The 25,187-nt window shown below is 47.5% G+C and overlaps 1 protein-coding gene across 7 annotated transcripts in view; it reads right to left on the minus strand.

Moving 5' to 3' along the window:
* The window catches only part of PUM1 (pumilio RNA binding family member 1), a 63,734-nt gene that overhangs the window by 31,575 nt on the left and 6,972 nt on the right, over positions 1-25,187 (minus strand). For 5 of the 7 annotated variants that reach the window (XM_065697438.1, XM_065697436.1, XM_065697441.1 and 2 more), the window contains exons 3-7: positions 17,042-17,110; positions 9,570-9,678; positions 7,283-7,461; positions 5,162-5,328; positions 3,671-3,941 (exon numbers count right to left, since the gene is read on the minus strand). In XM_065697438.1, coding sequence (XP_065553510.1) covers positions 3,671-3,941; positions 5,162-5,328; positions 7,283-7,461; positions 9,570-9,678; positions 17,042-17,110 — 795 coding nt within the window. The remainder of the gene's footprint in view (positions 1-3,670; positions 3,942-5,161; positions 5,329-7,282; positions 7,462-9,569; positions 9,679-17,041; positions 17,111-25,187) is intronic. The other 2 variants (XM_065697442.1, XM_065697437.1) reach the window with 1 other exon arrangement.

The raw sequence follows: 25,187 nt of genomic DNA on the forward strand, positions 1-25,187 counted from the left end.
TTGCCTGAAAACCCTTTTATTCCCCAATTAAAACACGCAACCCCTAACTGCAGCCTATGGATCACTTGTAGCTGCCACTAGTAGACCACGAGATCTTGATGAACACCAAGCACAGTGAAATCACAGTCACAGCAGCAGACAACCTGGTTGACTCTTCCAGATGGTGGGACTCAGAATCCCAGACTGGTTTGGGCTGGAATGGACCTTAAAGCTCATCCAGCTCCAATCCCTGCCACGGGCAGGGACACCTTTCACTAGAGACTGTTGCTCTAAGCCCCGTCCAACCTGGCCTTGAACATGAAGAAGCCATCAGAGCAAAGTGTGGGAGATGATACACTCATGATGAATCCAGAGCCACCCACAGAGCCATTGGGTGGGACAACAGCCTCGGGAGCTCACAACCCCTTGGCCAGAATGCTCCTTTTCCTGGTAGCCTTCCATGCAAGGAGTGTAAATTATCTGAGCACAGACAGAAACCAGACCTGCGGAGTTTGTGGGTAAGTCATCCAAAGGATACCCAAGTTTGCCAGCCCACAGCTCTCTGCAATGGGCAGTGTTCCTGAGAACAGTCATTCCCAAGAACAAAAGGAGAGGATTACATCAGTCTTCCAAGCATTTTTGCTTAGGTTTGGATTTTTTGTGTTCTTCATTCATCCAGGTCCTTACTACAAACTCGCTTCCCAGCTTTCCTTCTACCAAAGGGAACACTGCCCAATTTAATCCATCAGCAGAGGATGGCTCAACTCTAATTCAAACATTAAGGACCCACAAGTGGAATAACTACTCCAGAGCTATCCAGAAGCAATGTTTCTCCCCACTCAGCTGTGGCTGCCCCATCCCTGGCAGTGTTCAAGGCCAGGTTGGACACAGGGGCTTGGAGCAAGCTGCTCTAGCGGAAGGTGTCCCTGCCCGTGGCAGGGGTTGGAACTGGATGAGCTTTAAGGTCCCTTCCAACACAAACCAGGCTGGGACACTGCAAACAAAGCATCACTTACAGCACATGGGGGGGTCAATCCAGGGAATTCCAAAAAACCAGAACACGGAGACTGTGTTATAGTTATGGGAACATTTGTGGATGACACTTCTGTAAGCCAGTTTCTCCTGAAATAGGGACATCTGACATCTCTAATCAGATTACACATGGTTAAGACCTTCCCTTCTTACTATTGCTTTTAGCTGCACTTGCGTGTAATCCCTTCAAAGCGTGTGACACTTCCCAACAGCCTGGGAAAGGCACTTCTACAGAGGAGATCCTTTTGTTCAGGACGTATTTCCTTCTGACATCTGCATACGAAAAACCTGGACTGCCGAAAGAGAGAGATTGCTGTCATCCAGGCTGTAACTGGCAGCATATTGGATGTCGTGTACGAAGAAAATGGGCACATCTAGGAGCCAAGATACACCAGGTTTACACAGATGTGCACTGGGAGGTCACATCAGGCAGAACGATGAAGCCTTCTCTTTACTACAGCGCTTATGCTTACAACAGCCTGTTGAGTGCAGTTACTGTAGGTGTAAGGAGCTATTGCAACAAGGCTGAGACTTCAAAAGAACAGCTCTGAAATAGCCCAGCCTGCTTATTGCCAACGTGACGTGGGGAGGAGCTTAGCACAACACAGGGATGGGGTGGGCAGGGTGCTGTGCCCACAGCATAGACCTCCACTGAACCAAACCTCACCATTCAAAGAGACCAGAGAGAACTTCAGCTCCACCCAGCAGAAAGTTGGATTTTACTTCTCAGGAGGACAGGCTGAGAGAGCTGGGCTGGGTCAGCCTGGAGAAGAGAAGGCTCCTGAAGGGGAGACCTTAGAGCAGCTCCAGTGCCTGAAGGGGCTGCAGGAAACCTGGAGGGGGGCTTTGGACAAGGGCCTGTAGGGACAGGCCAAGGGGAATGGCTTGAACCTGCCCGAGGGGAGACTGAGCTGAGCTCTTAGGCAGAAGCTCTTCCCTGTGAGGGTGCTGAGGCGCTGGCACAGGGTGCCCAGAGAAGCTGTGGCTGCCCCATCCCTGGCAGTGCTCAAGGCCAGGTTGGACACAGGGGCTTGGAGCAAGCTGCTCCAGTGGAAGGTGTCCCTGCCCATGGCAGGTCCCTTCTGACTCAAACCACTTTGTGATTCCATGATTACATGGAGGTCACATCAGCTCTATGTGGCTACTGCCGTCTTCTTCATGCAAAGAAAACCAAACCCCACCAGACCCAGAGCTCCATCCTGCAATCCCTCCGGACACATGGGCCCACTTCCCAGGCCAGCCTTCCTCTGACAGTTTCTATTCCCACCAGCTATGTGCAAGATGTTCTGATTTTAAATCCTAACTTTATAAAGCTGGAAGGAACAAATAAAACCCACTTGAAGTTGTCAATGAGCCTTCACGGAACTAAAAACTATGGACAAAACGCACATTTCAGGCTTCCCAGTCCTGCAGTTCCTTTCCCATATCTAACAGTTCTTTCCAAAGAAGTTCCCTTGTTGAGCTCTAACATAGAAATAACTACCCATGTATCATTGTTGGGTGTTAATTCTCACAAGGTCCCACACCAAAGGAAGACAAAGCCTTAGAATCAGCTCTTTATGAACTCTTCAGCAGCTATTTAGTTTAATCATTCAAATAATGTCCACCATTCCCCTCCTAAATATGCTGGATAATAAACCAACCCACCAGGCTCTAACATAGGTATTCCCATTGTTTTAAAGGCTCTGATTACTCTGAGCTGGGCCTTCAGCACACACTTGGCAACGGGCTTTCCTCACTAGGGAATGCCAACAGGCTGTTATGCTAAAAAGGACTGGGTATTTTAGGGAAGGCAGGGCTAGTTATGTCCTTCTGCCCTCAGCTGTGACAAAGGGTCTTGCTCTTCTTTGAGAGATATCAGAGTTACAATAGGAAAGCAATAGAAGTTGATGATTGCTGCCCATACTAGCAGGAATAGGAGCGGATTGAGCGGATCATTGGATCTAGGCCCAGCATTCAAGCCAAGCCAAGAGCAAAGCCAGGACTTGGGTTACTGCTCTGGGATGAGAAGCTGCGGCCGCCTGCGTGGGAGAAAGGTCAAACACACTGGGCTGAGATAAAGCTCCGTAGTATTGGACTCTGGCCTTAGGTTTTAAACCCTGCTCAAGTACGAGCAGTTGAAATCCATTACTCCTTGGTTGGCTCTGGATTGGTACTGCAGAGATCCCACAGCAGGGCTGCGACACCAGGCCTGAGCTGCTGTTTGACCTTTAAGTCACTTTAAGGGCTCGAGGGTGGGTCTGGGTTTTGTTAAGCAGTTTTGACTCATTTAAAGCTCTTCTCCAAGGCAAACTTACTCAAGGTAAAAATGATTAATACACAGACAAGCACTGCTGGTAACTGCTGCTTCCTATGCGTCCTGAAGTCTGCAGCTCAGTGGCCATGCTGAGATCTCCTGTCTCGTGCTCCCTACGAGGACACAGGCCGCACTCTACAGATAGCAGAGAGACAATGAAGCCATCCCAAATCTTCCTCCACCCTCTCCCCAAGAGAAGAGCCTGAGCTGGTGCTGACCCCATGACGATGGAAGGTGTCCCTGCCCACGGCAGGGAGGTTAGAACTACATGATCTTTAAGGCCCCTCCTAACCCAACCCATCCCATGGCTCCCTGACTTTCCTGAGGACTGCAGCAGGATTGGACCAATGGCCAACACATTACCTGCTGCTGGGAATTGTAGTCGAAGAGCCCCACGGTGGCTGCGGCTGAGTCCACAGGAACTTGAGTGCCTGAATAATCAAACTGAAGAGGCTCCATGCCAACGTGCTCCATGGGATCCAGAGGGACACTCTGGGACTCAATATTGGAGAAGTCCTCCACCGGCTTGGCACCGTTAGTACTTGCCAGCTGGGCTAAACCCTCTGATCCGTTCTGGTTTGGGCCCAGCAGATCGACCTCACTAGCAGAGTTCTGGCAATTCCCAGGTGTGCGGCTGCAAGGAGAGATCCATCCATTTAATCACACAGCACTGATTCACAGTGAGACACATGCACTCACCACATCTGCCTGCAGACAGCATGATAAAGGTGAGGGGAAATAAAAGGACACTGAAAGAGTTCCCTAAATGAGTTCTACATGAGAATTTATGTCTTTAAACAAACCAAACCCCCAGTCCCCCAGCTCCAAGAGCTGGTGCAGTACAAATGTAAATCCAGACAGGTTCTTTCTACTCCTCACTTGAGAGCCTGCCATTACAAGACAGGATTTCAGGAATGCCAAAGCTCTTTGGGAATTCTGAACTATGTAGCGCTCAGGTGCTGTATCCCATTTGAAACCTCTCAAAATGACCTAACACAAGCCTTGGGCTCCAGTGGGAACTGGTTCATCCCGAGGCAGACACCAGCAGGTTGCACTCCGCAACACTTGCTCTGCTTTTACAGTTTTCCTACATGTCAATGTGAGTGAGTGGGTAAGTGAGCAAGAAATACAAATGCACTTATTACAGCAAGAGCCACCATTTCAGAAGGCTTTAACCCCTTGAGAGCTACAACAAACAAGCCATAACCTCAGCTATTACTTGGACTAGTACATAAGCATAGTCAACCTCTTCAGCTGACAGTTCCATAGGAATCCCACATACAGTAATTAAGGAAAGGTGTGAAACTAAAACAAGATTACAACAGACAGAACTAGAGCTCACAGATGTTATCCTCCACCTTCCCAGTGCTTCCCTGGGCATATTAGGACATCTTTATGACCCTGTGTCAATGACTCCAAGGCTTTTTGACCACAGCATGGAAAAATCTTTCAAGGAATATTAAGTGTGTGTGTGCTGAGTTTGGCTGGGGAAGAGTTCATTTTCTTCCCAGTAGCTGGTATGGAGCTTTGCTTGGGATTTGTGCTGGAAGCAGAGTTAGAATCATAGAACCAGGGAACGGTTTGGGTTGGGAGGGACCTTAACGCTGGAGCCCTGCTGTCCGGGAGATGGCTGAAGCCCTGCATGGGATGGGAAGTAGTAAAGGAATTCCTTGCTTTGCTTTGCATGTGTGCATCTGTTAAACTGCCTTGATCTCAACCCAGGAGTTTTCTCTTTTACCCTTCTGATCCTCTCCCCATCTCACCAGGGAGGAGCGAGTGAGCAGTTACATGGTGCTTAGTTATCAGTTGAGGGTGAACCACAACTGATTAACTACTACCTAACGGTGCACGTACCTGAAGTCTTTGACATCTGCGTCGATCCCATTCTGCACAGGCAAACCATTGGTTTTATCCATCACATCCCCCTCCTCCTTCAGATCTCCTAATTTATCGCCATCAAATGTGCCCTTGTTCTTCTTATCCCCTTTGTCATTCTCATCACTCTCTGCATCCCTTGGCCCCTGGGCAAAAGAGACAGTATTTGAATAAGCTTCATTTTCACATCAATTCTACTTTCATTCTGAGCTTGTAACAAGTCAAAAGAACGTGTCACCATCCAACAAGTCACTTGCAAACACTAGTTCCTACAAATGAAAATGGGAAAAAGGCAAAATAGTCCAATATAATGGAAGAAAGAAGGGAATGAGCTCTCACTCTTTCAGGTTTTACCCATTTAGTTTCTTCCATTTAGCAAGTCAGCCTGACTTTAGCAAGTCAGAAGCAAGTCTGCTTCTAAATGTTCAAAAATCCCACCCTAAAAGAATGTTAAAGAACACTTCAACAAACCCTCTTTCTAGATGGGATTTGGGCACTTCCAGTTTAACCCAGGGACTTCTCAACATGACAGCAGGTAGTGAAAGGGTACAAAAGGACCTAGAGCCTCTCAAATTTACTGTTTCAGTGGCTGGAGAAGCCCATGTGTAGGAGCAGAATGGGATCACCTCAGCACTGTGATTTGCACAGTGAATTCCAAGTTAGGGCTGATTTAAGAGCATTCAAATCAATCATTAGGTTGGTCACTGGTTCGTAGTACCCTAAAGCACGTGTTGGAGGGGGGGAAAGGAATGGAAAGGAAAATAAAGGAGAAAATAAGAAGGGATTTCTGTGCTGTTGAACATGGGTGATTTTACATCTGCAGCTCTTCTGCCCTTAACGTCTGTATTTTCTTTCATTTGGGAGAAGAATCAAGGGGGATTATGCCAGGGGCAGAGTTGTGAAAACAAAAGGGAGAGGAAAATGAACATAATTTATAATAAAAACCAGCAAGGGGCATATAAACATATTTATCAGAATGGCTTTGGTGCTGTCACACAGACATTAAACCCTCCATGTGAGGGCAAACTGCTCTGTATGTAACAGGGCAGCAGAACCCTGTATTTGAATCCTTTTTCCATCTTCTTAAATTGGAGGGGGCATTTTTTCCTCCAATATTTAGGAAAAAAAGGATTGGTTTAAAAGTTATTATTTTCTGATGATGCTTCTTAAAGAAAATCAACCCATGCTTGTTTAAGGGCAGACTTGGCAACGCCAATTGTAACTACAGATGTGGAGCCCAGTTCTCCCCCTCACAATGGGATATTTCCCTGGGGAGACCCCTGGTTGCAGAACTGGTGACCTGACCATCAGTGTGATGGAGCAGACACTTCTCTAAGCCCCAATTCCGATGATAAATTGGCTCCTTCCACTGTTTGTCCATTTCTCAAACCCCATCTCTCTTAGGCTCAGGGTTCAACAAGGTTATCGAGCGAGCACCCAGTAATGAGGGACAAGATAAAGAGGATGGATGAAGGAAACCACAAATCAGCTCCCTGAAGAGATGAGCAGTCCAACAGCAACAAACCTACTCTGCTTTTGTGCTTTGTGACAACCCCTGACTGAGCAGTGGCAGAGGAGGTGGTGATGCAGCCCCTACTTCCCCACCACAGGGATGGGGCCTGGTTGTGCCTCCTTTCCCCACCCCATGAAGCACACTGACTACAACCACTTCTCCATGGGAAATATTATGCCCTTTAAAGCATTCCCACTTGGAGTGGCTTCTGTAGCTACGTTATGTTTCTAGCATCATTACATGGAGCTTTTTGTTCTTCACCAGCAACAAAGCAGCCACACGTTCATTCAGAACCACAGGCAGATGTGCACACTCCTCCCACCATGAGCTCAGGTCGGGGGTCACTGCTGGTCGGGTGATACGAAGAACCAGGGAGCATCAGGAACCTTCACATTCCTCTCACCCATTCCAACCCTGCATCTCAAGTCAATAGCAATGGGTAAAACCTGCCTGGTTTAAGAGAAGGAGCTAAACAAGAGCAAATTAAAGAAGGAGTATCTGCCTTTAGGGATGGATTAACAACCAATCAAACCAAGCAGCAAATGGAGAAAGGAACATAACGGGAACTCAGATGTCAGCACACTTACAAATCCTCCTTTCCTTAGGCAGGAATCTCCAGGAGATGAGCTCAACACATACTCCACCATGCTAACTCCAAGTCCTCCACTCTCTGACCGTGGTGAAAGCACTGAGTTGACTTCACTATTCACATGAAACCCCTGACCAGGTCTTCTCTGCACCATAATTGGTTGGGAAACAGAGTGATCTGGAACAAAAACATGGATAATACTTATAAATAGATCCAACTATTTACAGGAGGCAAGTCATCAAACAATTACTCTCTAGGGTCTGAACTGCACTATGAAGTGCCAATGTTTTGACCCTGATCATGTCCGTAAGACAAAGCAGGATGACTGGTTGTTTTTTAACTACTAGAACCCGGAAACCTACATTCAGAGTCTAAAATCAGAGCATTTCAGAGACTTAAGTCTCTAAGTAAAGGTTGTAGTTAAAACCAGGAAGCTGTAGGGTTTAGTTTTAGTACAACTCTTGTATTGGTACAATGAAAAAACAATCAGTTTTGATTTGTCATTTCAAACATCAGCCTACTGTTACCCCAGCTCTCTTGCTCAGATGAAGTACCCTATTCATGTCATGACCATATCTCCTAGATGAGAACTTCATTTCTTCTTCATGCCCTGTCCTCCTGCATCAGCCCCATTTAGCACCCCTTCCAAGTCCTCTGGAAGAACTGGCTGGGCAAGGGAAGGGACCCTGCATCCAGCAAGGAAGGGGAGCAGCTCTGCTCCTGCCTGCAGGGGCTGGCAATGCTCAGAAGCAAAAATAAAAGGCAGCAGATACAGTTGTTGCCAGAGGATGGTGGAAGGGACATGCAATGGTATTGATACTGAGCTGCCTTATAAAGCAGGCATAAGCTGTGGAGAAGTAATTCTATGCTGTTATTGGTCCTGGCTACGTTTCCCTGCCCTGTCCCTCAAGCCAGCATAAGCATCTAAAATGGACTAAGGGAGACTTTTGGGGGATAAAGCTAACCAAGAAAAGAGAAAAGCTGGTTTTAACAGGCCAGTTCTCCAGCAATTTTCATTGTGCTGCTGTATAACCACTTAGAGCACCAGGAACAGTGGTTTTTTTCTTACAAAAACCCAGGTTTCAATAGTCTGGAGAAAAGAAGGCTCCTTAAGGGGAGACCTCAGAGCAGCTCCAGTGCCTAAAGGGGATACAGGAAACCTGGAGAGGGGCTTTGGACAAGGGCCTGTAGGGACAGGACAACGGGAATGGCTTTAACCTGCCAGAGGGGAGACTGAGCTGAGCTCTTAGGCAGAAGCTCTTCCCTGTGAGGGTGCTGAGGCACTGGCACAGGGTGCCCAGAGAAGCTGTGGCTGCCGCATCCCTGGCAGTGCTCAAGGCCAGGCTGGACACAGGGGCTTGGAGCAACCTTCTCTAGTGGAACCCTGCCTGTGGCAGGGGGTTGGAGAAGGATGAGCTTTAAGGTCCCTTCCAACTCAAACCATTCCATGGTTCTAAGATTAGTTCCACTGTTCCTGGAACAAACTCATCCTCTGGCCAGGGCCACTTCCACAGCCACCTCCATGTTGTGCTCCTCGCTTTGGGGCAGGGACCTTGAGGAACTGCTGAGCTTCTGGCTCTTCTCTCCAGCTGAGATGAGCCAAAAGGGAAACTCTGACTTCCCCGACTCACCAGTGTGGGCCATGGCTCAGCAATGGAGGCTGTTGAAGTGCACAGGATTAATTGTGAATAAACAAGGGAAGAGATGAGACCAAAGGTTTTGACTCATGGAGATGTGGGATCAGGCAGTGTAGGAGTCACCTCCCCCAGATCTCCACCCGCCTGTGTGGAGGCTGCGATCAGCCTCAGCTGAGCACATGGTGAGAGGCTTTACCTCCTGGTCACAGACCATCTAAGTGCAAGTGATAAACCCTACCCTGATCACTATCCCCAAACCTTCCGCCTAATTCAAAGCATCACTTCTTTAACCCGAGTGGTTTGGGGGTTTGGTTGGTTTAGTATTTACAAAATTAGGGGGTTTGGGGATTCTAGTTACTTGTTCTTGAAGTTTTTTTACTCATCTTGTTCTCTAACACCTTTGTTTGAAGTTCATCCCAAGGCAGAAAATACATCAGAAAGTTGAAATTGAAATGTTAAGGGTAATCTAAAGCTTTGAAGCAGGTAACAGGGTGCACATATTCACATGAACCAATCTTTTAATACCTATGGATATGTTTTAATCACAAACCAATGTGGGGGTTTCTAGGACATAAAGCAGGTGTCTTTGAAAGCTGAGTTGCCCATCTGTGTTCAACCCCAACTAAATCAAGTAAATAATGGAGCTACCTGATGTTCCCCAAGCACTGTCTCTCCACTGATCTCCCAGAAATATCCCTTTTGGTCCATCTTTGCTGGAATCATCAGATTCCCAAAACTTTTTACCCGGCAACAGCTGCTGCAATTAAAGAAACACAACAAAAAAGAACACAAAACAAAACAAAGCATGATTAAAAGAAGTAGGAAATGCAAACAGAAACCATAAGCGTCTCCCTTGGGAACATGGATCAATCATTCAACACCAACTGAGACATGCTTCAGCATCAAAACACGGATAACCTCCTCGGGAGCCACCCAGCACTGAGGTACCACTTGCATCCCCACATCCTTCTTGCATTCTCAAATGCTTTATGAAGCCCACACATGGAAGCACACACATACCATTGACACTGTCCATACTCCCCATACTTGAGAGCTACTTGCAAGTATCAGCTGGAAGAAGACCCTGTTCTGATCAAAGAATTCTCATGTGTCGTGGCTTAACCCCCTTCATTCTATCTTGGCCAAGACCAGGACATTTTGCCTTCCACCTGAGCTGGGATGTGCCTCAATTGCCAACGTTTCCAGCACTGATTCTTGCTGTCAAATACTGAGAACACAGAATAGCTCAAGAGGCGCCAAGAGCTCTCACTTCTCTCCTGTTCAATGTCTGCTGAGAGCTCTCCATGCTGGGAAGCTTGGTTGTAAGCACAAAGGATGAACAATTCTGGGCCGCAGCCTGTGCTGTTCCTATGGGATGTAAAGCAAACAGGGAGATGCTCTTACTGAGAACAAGACAAAGTCACTCTGGCTTGGATGAATCCAAGGAAAATGGTTCTGAACCCCAGAAGATGGCACAAAGAACAACATAACCTGTTGAGATGTGTTTCTAAAACACCAGCTTCACCGAGGCAGCACGTGCTGTGTGGTACCTACATACAGCAAAGGGAATTCCGAGCCCTCCTCAACTACCTCAGATGTCAAGCACACGATCTTCAGATGAAGTGCTGAATGAGATGTGTGCAATTCCAACAGGGAATAGCAGCACAGCCACAGCACATGAACCAAATGAACTAGCCTTGCCTGACACTGGACTAAAACTAAAGGAACTGGAAGATTAACAACTCCTTGTGTCTGTCTGAAATGATCACAGAATGAGACTCATTGCCTCCAGCAGCTCACCTGCACAGCTGAGGCTACGGCAACCAGAGTAAACAGGCTGCTGGATGAAGACAAAGCAAGCAGATGTGATCCAAGAGCTCTGGTTGAAGGCACACATCAGGAGAGTTGTGCTCACCCTATACTTGTTAATGTAAGGACGATCTGTTTACTCAGAAACATATCACAAAGCGGGTCTGTATGTACAGGATTAAACCCGAGGTTCAGGTTTGGGTTTAAGGCCAGGTTACACAGAACACAGGCAGTACAAAGAAAGCAGCATCAATTCTAGGCCTAAGCCTGAAGAGCAGAATTCCTTTCAAAACCTAAAAGCATCAGAAAAACCCCAAAACCACTGTCCTGGGTTCAGCTGTAGCAGCCATTTTTCTCCTTAGTAGCTGGTGCAGTGCTGTGGTTTCAACTTTAGCCTGAGAACAACACTGATAACGCACCAACGTTGTTAAGGAATATTTACTCCAACCAAGGGCTTTCTCAGTTTCAGACTCTGCAGTGAGGAGGGGCATGAAAAGCTGGGAGGAAGCAAAGACCTGGCCTTGGATCATCTTTGGGGCTCTTTTCTGGACCTTCTCCAGCCTGTCCACATCTTTGTAGAGCAGGACCAAAACTGAACACAGTATTGCAGGTGTGGCCTGACAAGCACTAAGTAAAGCAGGACAATGACATCTTTCTCTCTGCTGGTGATGCCTTTATCGACATTCCCCAGCATCCTGTTGGCTTTCCTTACCACAGCTGCACACTGGCAACTCTTACTGAGCTTTACATGTTGCTGCTTGCAGCCAGGCAGATCCCAGCCTATGCTGTACTGTGGGATTGTGCTTTCCCAGTTGCAAGACCTGACACAACACACCCACAAGCACCCCTGGCCACCTAAGAACAGGGATAGCTAAACCAGGACTGCCAACACAGGGGTGCTGCATCTCCCACAACGCTTGCAAATCTCAATTATAGCTACATTAGATACTCAAGGTGTGGAAAGGGACATCCATAGACAGGAGGCACCAGGTTCAGACCCAGCTCATGTAAAGCTGCACAAATGAGGAGTACCTGGGAGATAAGAAGATCCAACACCTCACCTGAATATGTGCATCCAAAGCACAGCAACAAGTTGTGTTAGAAGTGGAATACAAAGAGTGAGCTGTTCTTTGTATTCTGGTGGCTCATTTCAATAAATTCTTCTATTTTCCTGACCATCCAAATGAGGTCACTACCACAAAAGACCATCTCCTCAAGCTGGAGGGTGCCTTGAAACTCATTCAGTCTGGTTTTGATTCACCCAGCCCTTTTCTTAAGGGGGAAAACACATCCACTTACCAGCAGGATCCTGAGGAACTGCCCCCAGACACCTTCCTATGGTTTTGCAGTGAATCACAGACCAGGACTAGAAAAATCTCAACTACTCCCTGTTCTGTGCACACACACCCTGAACTGCACAAACAACAACTCCGTTGCCTCCAGTTTAATCTTTTCCATCCCAGAAGCATAAAGCTCCCAACTGGAAGCTCTGTAACATCAGCAGAAAGAGAAGTGTTTCTTTTCCACACAGGTTCCAGCTGTATTTAGATACTGGGGAAGGGGAAAACCAAATGCCAGTATTAACAGATGGCAGTGGAGCCCTTATGCTGTCAACTTCTGCTCCAACCCAAACCAGAGGGTTAGCAAGCAGCAACCATCTGAATTATTACTGACTCCTGCACAGGAGATGAAGTTTTCCTCAGGGAAAGTTGTCAGCTCTAATAGAGGAAGGGAAAAAATGGTATTTGAAGTGAATCTTCTCCAGTTCTTCAGGTGGGAAATCAAAGGAACATGCAGCAGTTTGGAACTGGACCAGTTTCATTGTCATTATTAAAATTGACCCTATCTAGTATGAAAATAATCCTTCTGAGCCCTCTTAGAAAGGACTTACAGAGTTAGGCCAATATTCAATACACCAGAGTGGGGAGGAGAGGCTGACTTGCACATCCACAAAGGCAATTCTACAACCCACAAGTACAGAGCCTGTGCTTGTAGATCCCACCGTGATGGGATTAGGAATTAGACAAATGAAGTGAACTGATCCCCTCCAGACAAGGCAACCATGAAGATAAGAGGAGCCATCTGTGCCACTGAAGAACTCCATTCATTTGCAGCAATAGGTAGGAGGAGGAGCATGCATTTACAGATCAGATTTGGGCAGTGCTGCAGGTCAACAAACACTGAGATGTTATCTGCCCCCCAGAATATGCTGCCATGCATGTAAAAAACAAGACAGGGAGGCTGAGCACACCATGAGCAATGGAGAGGCAACCCCAAGGGCGGCTTCTGCCGGCTCAGGGAGTTCAACTGGCTGGTGGAGGCTCTGACAGCAACCAAGGAGCAGCATCCTGCCCCTGGGTCAGGCAATCCCCAGCACAGACACAGGCTGGGGAAACTGGATAGAGCAGTCTGAGAAGGACTTGGGGGTGTTGGTCAACGAGAAGCTCCCCATGACCCAGCTTCAGTGTGTGCTTGAGCCCAGAACCTCCTCATGTGCACTAAAACCCACAGGGGACAGCAGTAGAGTGAGAAATGCTCAGCAGATGAAGTGGGAAATATTCCTTACAGCATTTCAAGTGCAGGGCGATGTTCACCATTACCCCTGATATTCATACTGCAAAATGTTGGGTCCAATACCTTCCATGTTTGGAGGGAAGTACCTACCAGCTGCCTCCTGTCTCTCTGTTCTCCTCCTCCTCCCACCCTCCTGGGTTAAGTTACAGCTGCTCCTGTATTGCAGACCCAGGCTTATCTCACAGCATCAGCCACCATCAAACCAAGAATGTTGCTGCAGTTCAAAATGCTGTAACTCACTGATGACAAACACCTCTCCCAGCCTCTGCACTGGCCATGAGCCCCCAGAGATATTGCACCAAGGTTCAGTGTTGCAAAGATGCAGATAAAAGGATTTATGTGAAGAAGAGCAGATGCCCAGAGACCAGAATAGGCCACGGAGATGCTGCAAGGGCTGGAGCAGCTCTGCTCTGGAGCCAGGCTGAGAGAGCTGGGCTGGGGCAGCCTGGACAAGAGAAGGCTCCTGAAGGGGAGACCTTAGAACAGCTCCAGTGCCTGAAGGGGCTGCAGGAAACCTGGAGAGGGGCTTGGGACAAGGGCCTGTAGGGACAAGGGCCTGTAGGGACAGGCCAAGGGGAATGGCTTGAACCTGCCCGAGGGGAGACTGAGATGAGCTCTTAGGCACAAGCTCTTCCCTGTGAGGGTGCTGAGGCACTGGCACAGGGTGCCCAGAGAAGCTGTGGCTGCCCCATCCTTGGCCGTGTTCAAGGCCAGGTTGGACACAGGCGCTTGGAGCAAGCTGCTCCAGTGGAAGAGGTCCCTGCCTGGGGCAGGGGTTGGAAGTGTATAAGCTTCCACACCAGTCTGGGATTCTATGATACCCACTTCCCCTGTCTTGAAGGCCACAAAAGAGAGAACTTGCACAGACCATGGTAAGTCTCAGATAAATCATTACTGTAGCACCAAGACCCCACAAGCAGCATGGACACACACTCTGGTCCATGTGCTAAAGCAGCAAAACCAACCAGGCCCCAAATCCAACTTCTGAGGCAAGATCCTCCTCCTTCACTAACTGTACTCTACACCATTCCTTTTTACTGCTTCTCAGTTCAACATCTGCTGAGAAGGAACAGAACCAGACTGCATTATCCTGGTGTGGCTTGTAGTGAGGCCACACAATGACTTCCTCCATTAGAGCTTCAACCTGCACAGAGCACTCAAAGGAGGGGAGAACAAACAAGGACAGGCACCCCTTTCACAAAGCTGTTCTCAACATCATTGACCTTGTCCACTATCAGTGGCCCAAATCTCTTCCATTTTAGAGCTGGGCAAAAGGGTTTCTGTGGCTGCTCTTTTAATCTCACACTTAAAAGTATCACACTTCCAGGCACAAAGGAATTTGGGGGGGGGGGGGGTCTGTCGCTGGCTGATGGGATTGTGAAACTGGAAACAGGGCACAGATTAAAGGGGGGGTTTCAGCTATTCTTTGTTTTCCCAGATTAGACTATCTGTTCATCACCAAATATTACCCACCCTGCAGTCGAACTGCAGGTAAGAGATTTAGTTGACAGCCCCCTTTAAAACAAAGCTCTTATGCCTTCAGAGGCACAGACTCCTTATATCACTACAATGACTACTAAGAAGCAAGAAAAGGAGAAGATTAAAGGACACACTAAATGATGAAGCACTCTTTTCCTCATCTTTCCCCTCCAGGTTTTCCACTATCACCTCAAAGTACGGAATTACTGACACTTCCTACATGTTCAGAAGACACGAAATAAAGAAACAAATCAAATTCCCTCTTTTCCTCATTTATTTCAGGCTTAAATGTTTTCTTAGCAGCTTTCTCCACGAGTTTCCTTCACATTCCAGGAAGAGGAGGAGAAGGGGTGGAAATCACCTCCTTAGTGCCTTGCTAAAGCATCTAAACAACAGGCAGGGCATGCTGCACAAAATCAAAGCCTGCAGTTGAAGAACATGGTCTATATCCTGTGGGAATCTCTGTTTACACAGCTCCTAAGATCAGCCAGCTGAATCTATGGTGAAATACCTTGGGAAATACAGAGAAAATTCAATGGATAAAGAAAGGAAACTGTGAGACTGAGGAAGAAATACGAGAGAAACAAGAAGTTGTGAAGACGAGAAGGTGAGATGTCACCTTTCCTGGAAAACCACACGCATTCCGTGCCAGAAGGATGCCATCTCCAAACCTTCTGCATCACAGGTACAAGAAAAAGGTGGGGAAGATGAATCAGCACTGGAAGACAAACCTCACATCCTCCAAAGGTTGGACTTGATGATCTTAAAGGTCTTTTTCCTACCATGTTGATTCCATGATTTGATGTTCTGGAGTGCCTTCAGGCAGTGAAGCCAACGTGACCTAACACGTTGAACCTTGAACAAGTGCTGCGCTTACCCTCACCAGGCTTCAAAGAGCCTGGACGCTCTATATCAGAACATGAACTTCTTGCCCAAGCGAGGTGTTAAAAAATAGCACGGAGTGAACATTCCCACCCCCACCATTCCATTGGCACGCTTCACATGGAGGCATCTCGGCGCTCAGCAGCTTTAGACAGGTTTTTAATGGCATGTTTTCTCCTCTGTAAATCACTTTCATCTACTCTGAAGTCAAGTGTCTCAATATAGGTTAAGATAACCTGGAGAAACACATTTTCCTATCAAGAACTGTCAAGTTAACATGCAGCTCAGTGTAAAGATCTTCCAGAGAAGGAAGAAAGGAGAGCAGCTAAGCTGCAAGCACCCTGAGGTCTTTCACCTGAGAGAGGGCACCTTCTTATGAATCCCACCACACAACAGTCCTGGTTTCCTGTATTCTCCAATAATTTTGGAGTTCTAGGGATTAGTTTTTATTAACTTAGCTCATAATTAAGAGATAGGATGGACTCAATATGGGGGAGAGAAACTGGTCTGAACTCCGCAGACAGGAATGCAAAGTGGAAGGCTGTCCAAACCCACAGCCTCTCTCGAGCTGACCTGCTGTACATTAACATCCTCCTCCAAGACAGCACTTTCTCATCCACAAGCCTACAAAGGGACTGCCTATAAAGGGAAAAGGAATAAAGAGTTTACAGCATAGCCAATGCAGTAATGGGCTGTTCAAGTCACCCTAAAAACAGGTAAATTCTCACTTTTCAAAGAAAAGCAGCGGCCATCTCCCCCAGACCTGCCACCTCCTTATTGCAAAGGGAGGTTACAATAACCCTGCCTGGGTTTGTGCAGTAAGAACTGAAAGGCCATGATCTGACAACTCCTGCTCAGGCCTCTGACCTGTCCAAAGCACTTGGCACTTCTGCAGCCCTTGATTCCGTTGCTCAGTGTGTCCCACCGTTAAACACAGCCCTGTGCTTGGTGCCAAGAGCCAAAAGGTGGCTGGGAGTAGAAACAGGGCAGCAGACAACAGCAGCCACCTAACAGCAGTGTGATAGGGTGTGAGCTCACTGCATCCCAAAATAAACACGCTGCAAGTATTGTACCACTCGTCACAAGCCATGTTTCTAACTGTTCTCTTACGACCACTGGCTTGCTGTTTGATGATACAGCAGGTGGAGGGCTTAGCTGTTCCTCCTCCCAAGATGCAGCCCAGCCTGGCAGGGTCTTGTTTGTTAAAGCGCACACACACACACACACACACACACACACACACACACACAGAGCTTCACAGGCACAACAGAGACCTCTCACATTCAGCAGCATTCCAGCAGCCTCTCCAAGTGTGATTTATTTCCCTCTTCCCCCCCTCAAAATCCATTGTTTTTTTCTATAGGCCTTTCACTTACCTCTCCCATAGCCCGTCCTTCCAGAGCAAGCGCTTGAAAATCATGATTCAGTTCATCCATGGAACGTACCTATTTAGAGAAGGGGAAGCAAAGCCCATGAGGAAATGCTGGATTTAGGGTTTGGCTCAGTGATAATCAGAGTTCCCAGCAATTCTTCTGACACAGATGAAGAGTTACATTCCATATTGCAGCACAGGACAAGGTTATTGAGCTCTAACAGATGACTTACCTTTAGGACTCCTAGCTATAAGGTATATAGTGTTAGATTTATACATACACAACAAAAGGAAAAACCAGCAATTACTTACAAGATACACAAAATCTAAAGCCTTTGATAAAGTTTAATGCAAAGATTAATGTTGAACAGTAAAGATTTCAGGGGAGGGAGTCAAAGCATAAGCAAGCAAGTCAGCATCCTTTCAGGTGAGAAATCACAAAGGCTCTTGTATAAACCAGGTAGATTTCTAGTCAGGTTACATCGATATGAAAGGGAAAAAGCCCAACTCCGGACCTGAGGACAAAGCACAGACGTTCAACCACATGCCAGGACCCAGCCCAAGCTATTGCCCTCCTCAGATAACACCCCCGTATCGAGGCCGTGCTTACTACACCATCCACACACAGAGAGCAATACTACACACCTCCTACTCAATGCTTACACAATCCCTGCAACCCAGCAGATCTGATGCACCTCTCTGCTAGAGCAGGGGTGATAGTTTATAGAACATTAGGTATGAGGCATCCACAACCTCTGGTCACTGCAGCCCCTCACAGGCCCTTCACAGGGGATGATGACCTGTACACAGGGTTTACTTCTGCCAACACTGGACTCATGGCATGAAGGAGCCCAGGAACAACCAGTGGTGGGTTTATAGGACAAAACCCCCCAGAACTGGTTTAGATAACTGATTGCTACAGGGGTGACAGAGAGACCGAGATAAGAAGAGTGGTAAAGGGCAAAAAGGAGGATAAAGATGAAAGCAAAGTGCACTTCAGTTGTATAACTGCACACCTAACAGAACACTGGTATTTCCACTCCTCTCCTCAGAGTCTGAAGGAAGCTGTCCTTAAACAAGCTGTCCTTTGATGGCAAATTGCCATCCTGACCTCCCTGTTACACAATATACAGTAGAAATGAGCTGCATCCATCTTCACAAATATACTTTACCCAGTCACTATCAAAAGCAGACAAAAAATAACACAGAATCATAGAATCACAGGATGGTTTGTGCTGGAAGGAAGCTTAGAGCTCATCCACCTCCAACCTCTGCCACGGGCAGGGACCCCTTCCACTGGAGCAGCTTGCTCCAAGCCCCTGTGTCCAACCTGGCCTTGAGCACTGCCAGGGATGGGGCAGCCACAGCTTCTCTGGGCACCCTGTGCCTGTGCCTCAGCACCCTCCCAGGGAACAGCTTCTGCCTGAGATCTGAATTACCCATGAGAGATGGTGAGAGTTGAGGCAACAACTTATACAGACCAACTACACCCCTTTAACAAACCACCCCTTGGGGGCTGATGTCCCCAGTGCCCGAAAGCTGTAACAGAGCAAAGGACGAGCAGGGAAGCTGGTGACAGCCCCCATGTGTCCCCAGGAAGCAGCAACAAATCTGAGCACCCGATGGGACACGTGGCACTGCAAAGTTCTGTTCATCTTAACCCAGGCACCAACAGGGCCCACAGGGCTGAATGGCACTTGTCAAAAGGAATCCTGCAGTCAGGTACATTAACAGCAACCAGGGCCTCAAACTGTCCTTACAATTACTAAACAGGGATGTGAAGGACCTAACATGAGAGCAACAGTACATTTACCTTTCTTTTGGAATAATCCAAGCAGCTTTTCCCACTTGAGAGCTCCCAGCAATGGAGCTGAATTGTAATTTTAAGTAAATATTAATGTCAACAATCAGGTTAATACTGCACCTTATATTAAGCAAATATGGTTGCTAATATGACCTTTATCTGTAACTTCACAGTGCAATACCATAGCACATTTTGAGGTCTTTTGGGGATCACACATCAGCCCTGTGCACTGAGGACTCCTCCCTGATGCAGGATTGATATAAACCTACACAGACACACAGCAAAGCTATCACAGAGCAGCCTTCACTCTTCATCACAAGGGATCTTCTCTTCCTCTTTATGCCAAGTGATGTTTCCCAGCAAGAAAAAGGACAGGTGGAAGTAAACAGAGCAAAACCCCAGCCAAATACACAGGAATAAACCCAAACAGACAGACCAGAAAGTGCTCTGGAGCACAAGCAGCTGAGGAAGAACCAGCTGAGAAATCCTCCAGCTGCTGATGGGAAGGAAATGTCTTGACAAGTGCAGCGGGAAGCCTGAGGCTTTCTGATTTCTATTTTCTTTCTCAATGTTGAACAACATTAAACAGATCCAACATCTGCATGTATTAGTGGTAACAGTGACTGAAGAGGGTTTAACCTATTGCTATAAAGCCACTTATATTAAAGAAGGCAAGCAAAGCAAACCAGAGGATGCTTCTGGAAGGCCTGGCTCTCCAGTGTCCCTGCTTCACCTCTCCCTACTGCCTCACAAGGGCTGACCCTCTCCTCCCCCAGCACTTCCTTATGCCAGGATCTATCCAGCCCCACTCTCCCTTCCACTGGAGCACTTATCCTCCCCCTCTCCCAATTCCACTTCTGACCAGGAGGCAAAACCTCCAGGACAGCATCTACTAAACCCAAGGTGGGCCAGGCACTGCAAAGACAGGATCTGGGGAAGCTGGAACACGTAGATGGCTGCTTTCAAGGTTTCTTTGATCTACAGTGAATTACAGGGCAGACTGCAGGCTGCCACCCTGCCAGCCAAGCAAACCAACTCCAGGTACCTCACAGATCCTACCAGAAGGAATTCTGAGCACCCTGAACTTATCTGCCATCCCAGCAAACAAAAGGGCCAGGTACTGGGAGCACCAATCCATGGAAGGGCTCCTTTCTTGGGCTTCACTGGCGCTGGATGTGCTCCTGGAGCCCTCCCACTATCCGAGCTCTGCACAAGAGTGATGGGACCACGCCATCGTCCTACTCCTACAGAGTAATGAGGGAAATGCTGTTACTGTGACACTTGTCGGGACAGATCAAAATATCACGATATCTCAGAACAGCATTTGTTTCTGTGAGAAGACAAGAGATAAGAGATTCCAACCCCCTGCCACAAGCAGGAACACCTTCCACTGGAGCAGCTTGCTCCAAGCCCCTGTGTCCAACCTGGCCTTGAGCACTGCCAGGGATGGGGCAGCCACAGCTTCTCTGGGCACCCTGTGCCAGCGCCTCAGCACCCTCACAGGGAAGAGCTTCTGCCTAAGAGCTCAGCTCAGTCTCCCCTCTGGCAGGTTAAAGCCATTCCCCTTGTCCTGTCCCTATAGGCCCTTGTCCAAAGCCCCTCTCCACGTTTCCTGGAGTCCCTGCCCCTTTAGACACTGGAGCTGCTCTGAGGTCTCCCCTTAAGGAGCCCTCTCTTCTCCAGGCTGAATGAGTAAAACATTCCTCAACAGAAGTCACCATTACTGCACCAAGAATCCTGGTGTAGTCATGTACTGATCCAGGAAGAACAAGAAACATCCAGAACATTCAGGCTGCTAAGGCTGCTTAGAATGGAGGGGAGAAAAAAATTATATACATATATATACATATATAGTTGGTTGAACACCCTAAATATTTAGTGGCACTTGACTGATGTACTCCCAAGTTTGAAGCTTTCTCAATTAACTAAAGGTTTCCAAACTGGAGAAGGAAACAAATGCCTCCTACTCAGCCACGGGAGCTGCCGGCGCCTGTCTGCTCTGAAGGGCTCACAGCTCCTTGGTTAAAACACATCTGAGAACACATACACACACACAGATATAGTATCTAGGAGAGGAAAATAGTATTTACCAAGTGAAAACAAGCATTACAGACTGTCAACAACAGGCTCAGAACCACCGACTAGACCAGGGTTCAGATACTTTGTTCCATTGACTGATTACAGCACTATTTCTAGTCTTCTCCCGTAACAATGGTGGGTAAAGGAAGAGTGCGAAAGTACAAGTAGTAGATGGGATGAGGTGGTTTAACTACTATTTTTGTAGCAGAAGATTCACCATTAGAATTGCTACTCCCATTAGCATCGGAAGCAAAAAGCTATTGAACTTACCCCTAGCTCATGATGGCTGTGGCGTCTGGCCAAGGTGATGAGCGATGCAGGGTACAGGAATCAACCCAAGGAAGCCTCTCACATTGATTATGGGTTTCCTCAGGTTCTATTCACAGAGGGAAGGGCTTCAGAGAAGCTGTGGCTGCCCCATCCCTGGCAGTGCTCAAGGCCAGGTTGGACACAGGGGCTTGGAGCAAATTGCTCTAGTAGAAGGTGTCCCTCTGCCTGTGCAGGGGTTTGAACTGGATGAGCTTTAAGGTCCCATTCAACCCAAACCACTCTGCGTATCCATGATACATGAATGTGTGATTTAGGTACCCCAGAGATGTCTCAGGCATGTACTGGGGTGCAAAATTCCAGAATATCAGATTATGGAAGCAGCAACCTTAGTTTTGTCCTGCTGGAGCTGGTAATACCTTGGGAAAGCCACTTTCTGCTTCCCAGGTGCATGTCTGGATCGAGTTTTTGTGCAAGCACTCAGGGCTACACTAAGATCTGACTCACCTGACCACTGGGAGGGCTTTTCCTTTCACTCCCACCCCCCACTCTGATCTACCAAGGTTTAAATTCGGAGGAACAAAGGTGTAAGGAAGGGAAAGGCCAGATCCCATTTAGTACCTCTGTCACAGGAAAATGGAAGTGGCCTCAGGCCATGCTGGCAATGGTGCAAAGGGCTCATTTGAGGGTTTGATAATAGTCAAGTGTCACCCAATACAGAATCAAGGTCTGAAGCCCAACTTCTGTACAGGGCAAGTAACATGGGCAGATGCTCCCAAGAAAATCAACTGCCCTAGAACAGAAGTTACCCTTAAAGGAAGAGAAGAAACGTGATAGCTGAGAGGAGATCACTTGGCAGAGGGAGAGCAGCATCTCATGACATTGGCACACAAAAGCAGTTCATCACAGAGCAGAGATCATCAGTCAGAGAAGACAATTCGAAAGTGTCTCAGCAAACACATCAAAGCAAGTTCTCAGATACAGGCACCACCGCATTCAGTGCTCTGGAACAGCTCCTTAAGGAGATTTCCATCAGCAGCTGAGATCAATTGGACCAGATTTGAGGACAAGGTTACCCTGGATGGAGTGTGCCTTCACCTATTTACAAAGACACTCCTTTTATCACAACCTGCCCTGCGGAAGCACAGAGAGGTCAACACCGATGCAGCAAAACATGGAAAAGCTGAAAAGGGAAAAGCACAGCTGGAGAGAGGAGAGGAAGATAACAGGCAGGAGCTGTGTTCTAATGAAGCTCTATCCAAAACACAATTGGGCACAAGGTATAAACTGAAACACTTGAATTCTTCTTGAAGCACTGAAATCTGTAAATTCAATAGTGTGAAAATAGCTTTGCTCTTCCTGAGCAAGCACCCAGAGGGGAGCGAGAGCTCAAAGCCAGGTTGGACACAGGGGCTTGGAGCAAGCTGCTCTAGTGGAAGATGCTCCTGCTGGTGGCAGGGGGTTGGAACTGGATGAGCTTTAAGGCCCCTTCCAACCCAAACCATTCTGTGATTGCTTGACTCTCATCCTATGATACACCACAGATGCACCCCAGAGCCAGCACACCAGGGCACTTGTGTAATCCCAACTAGAGCCAGGTAACTTCCCACTGCCTGTCAGAGACAGGGAAACCTAGGGATTCTGAGGAAGCAAGTTCTTACACTACCTTTCTGAAGATTTCAGGGTGGTTCTTCTCCTCTGTACTATTAGAAGGATTTTTCAATACCCAACCGTAAATATCCAACTTCACCAACCTACTCATGCTCCTTCTAGCTCAGGAAGGATTTTCAAAGGGCAATATAAAGCAAAAGACCAAATGAAATATTCCAATTCCCCTTCTCCAAGACACCCCTTTACTATGGGGAAATCTCCGTGAAACAGATCAGCCAAATGAGATATTTCATTCAGGAGAGTTATGTTGTAAATCATCTGTGTATTGAGTTAGCACAGCCCTTTCAGTGTCAGCATTAAGAAAAGCCCTGACACTGTGATAGGAGGAAGTATCCATGAGAACTCAAGACATTTAATGAAACACACCTCAGAAAGCTGCCTTCCAGAGCCCAGTGTGCTAACACATGGTGTACATGAAGGACTCTGTGCCTTCAACTCCAGGAGACCCCAAGCCAGGTTACCTGGATCCCAGCAGCCCTCAAACACCAAATGCTTCCCAGAGGCAGATCAGGAAGTCTCTGTCCTGAAGAGTCAACTGTCACTCAAACAGGATAGGACAAGGGGTAATGGGTTTAAACTTAAACAGGGCAAGTTCAGGTTAGATCTCAGGGAGTTCTTCCCTGTGAGGGTGCTGAGGTGCTGGCACAGGGTGCCCAGAGAAGCCGTGGCTGCCCCATCCCTGGCAGTGTTCAAGGCCAGGCTGGACAGATCCTGGTGACATGGTGTTCTGCTGACAGACACGGTACACCACCAAGTGACCATACACTAGCTGTAGAATATGCAGAGTTTATTAAACAAGCACAGTAAAGCCAATAAAGCACACTAAAGCAATCACACTAATGTGAATTAGGTAAACATCTCTATATATATCGTGAATAAGTACAATGAAGCAAATCAGAGATACAGGTATATAAGCAAAGTACGGAAGAAAGTAAACAATGCATTAAATCATTACTGTGTAGAGAGAATGGAGATTAAGAAGAAATATATCACCAGCTACCACTGAATCATCCTCCAGGCCCACACTTCCAGCTGGGAAGCCCCACTGCAGCCAAAGCCAGGAGTCTCAGGTAACTGGGAAAGCTCCTGTGAGGTGCCTCCACCCATAGGTGAGGCTTCTGCCATGGCCACAAGAGGGTTCTGCTTTTGTACCCTTATCAAAACAACCGGCTTTGTGCCAGATCTCTGTTTGCTCATGGGCCCGTGCAGTTTCTCATCATCTCACTGTTGTCCACTTCTGAGAGCACTGGCCAGGCACCCCAGTGCAGCCAAGTATAAAGGTCATAGAACAGCTGCACACCTATGTTTTCCTGCCTCTTTCTGACACTCACCATGAACACAAACATATATACTCTGCCTACGCTGTGGCAAACAGCATCCTTTGTTCTGCCTTTCAGCCATGAGAGGGAATCAACTCTCACCTAGGTTCCCATCCATTACACATGGTCTAGGATAAAGTATCCCTGCCCATGGCAGGGGGCTGGAACTGGATAATCTTAAGGTGCTTTCCAACTCTATTCTACAATTCTGTGTTTCACTTCCAAGCACAAACACCAGAGCTCCTCCTCTCTTAGCCTCCAGGTTCTTTTTAGAGGCCCTTGCCATGACGTTAAGGCAGTCACAGTGCCTGCCAACAGGCACTAACACAGTCAAACATCAAACCCAGACACTTCCACAGCAGCATTGTTTGAGTAGCTGTGCTCTAGACAGGCCAGGAGATTTACCTCCTGTCTCCACTTGAATTCAAGTTCGCAGTTAAGAAGTTCCATGGTCACACTGCCTTAAGGCAAAACTGAGCATAAACCCCAGTCCCAGCCCTGCTGCTCTCACTATTCTTCACCAACTACATGTGAAAAATTCCCCACATTCAACAAGATGATCCCTGTGGAGTTCTATTGTCTCTGATTACTAAACATGTTCTCAGAGCAAGCAAATGCCTAAAATCATTTGCTTCTACTAAACAGCTCCCATACTACTCTCAGTGCAATCCAGACAGTCTGAGCACAGCCACTCACTGCAATTCAGAAGGGACCACACCACAGAGACGGTCCCTTCGCTCCAATTCAAGCACACACATGCCTCCACCAGCCCTATCCCAGAAATCCCAGCCAACTTCCCTAAACCCCTGCTCAGTGTTGGTAACTTCTCCCAGCTCAACACCTTGACCAGCTTTTTCTTCCCCTCAGGAGCCATAGATGGCTGTTTGGATTTGGAAAGAGATATGCAAGCTTTCACAGAATCATAGAACCATGGAATGGTTTGTATTGGAAGGGTCCTTAAAGCTCATCCAGCTCCAACCCCTGCCACAGGCAGGGACACCTTCCGCTAG

This window comes from Lathamus discolor, chromosome 18 (genome assembly GCF_037157495.1).
Source record: "Lathamus discolor isolate bLatDis1 chromosome 18, bLatDis1.hap1, whole genome shotgun sequence".
Classification (NCBI taxonomy): Eukaryota; Metazoa; Chordata; class Aves; order Psittaciformes; family Psittacidae; genus Lathamus; species Lathamus discolor.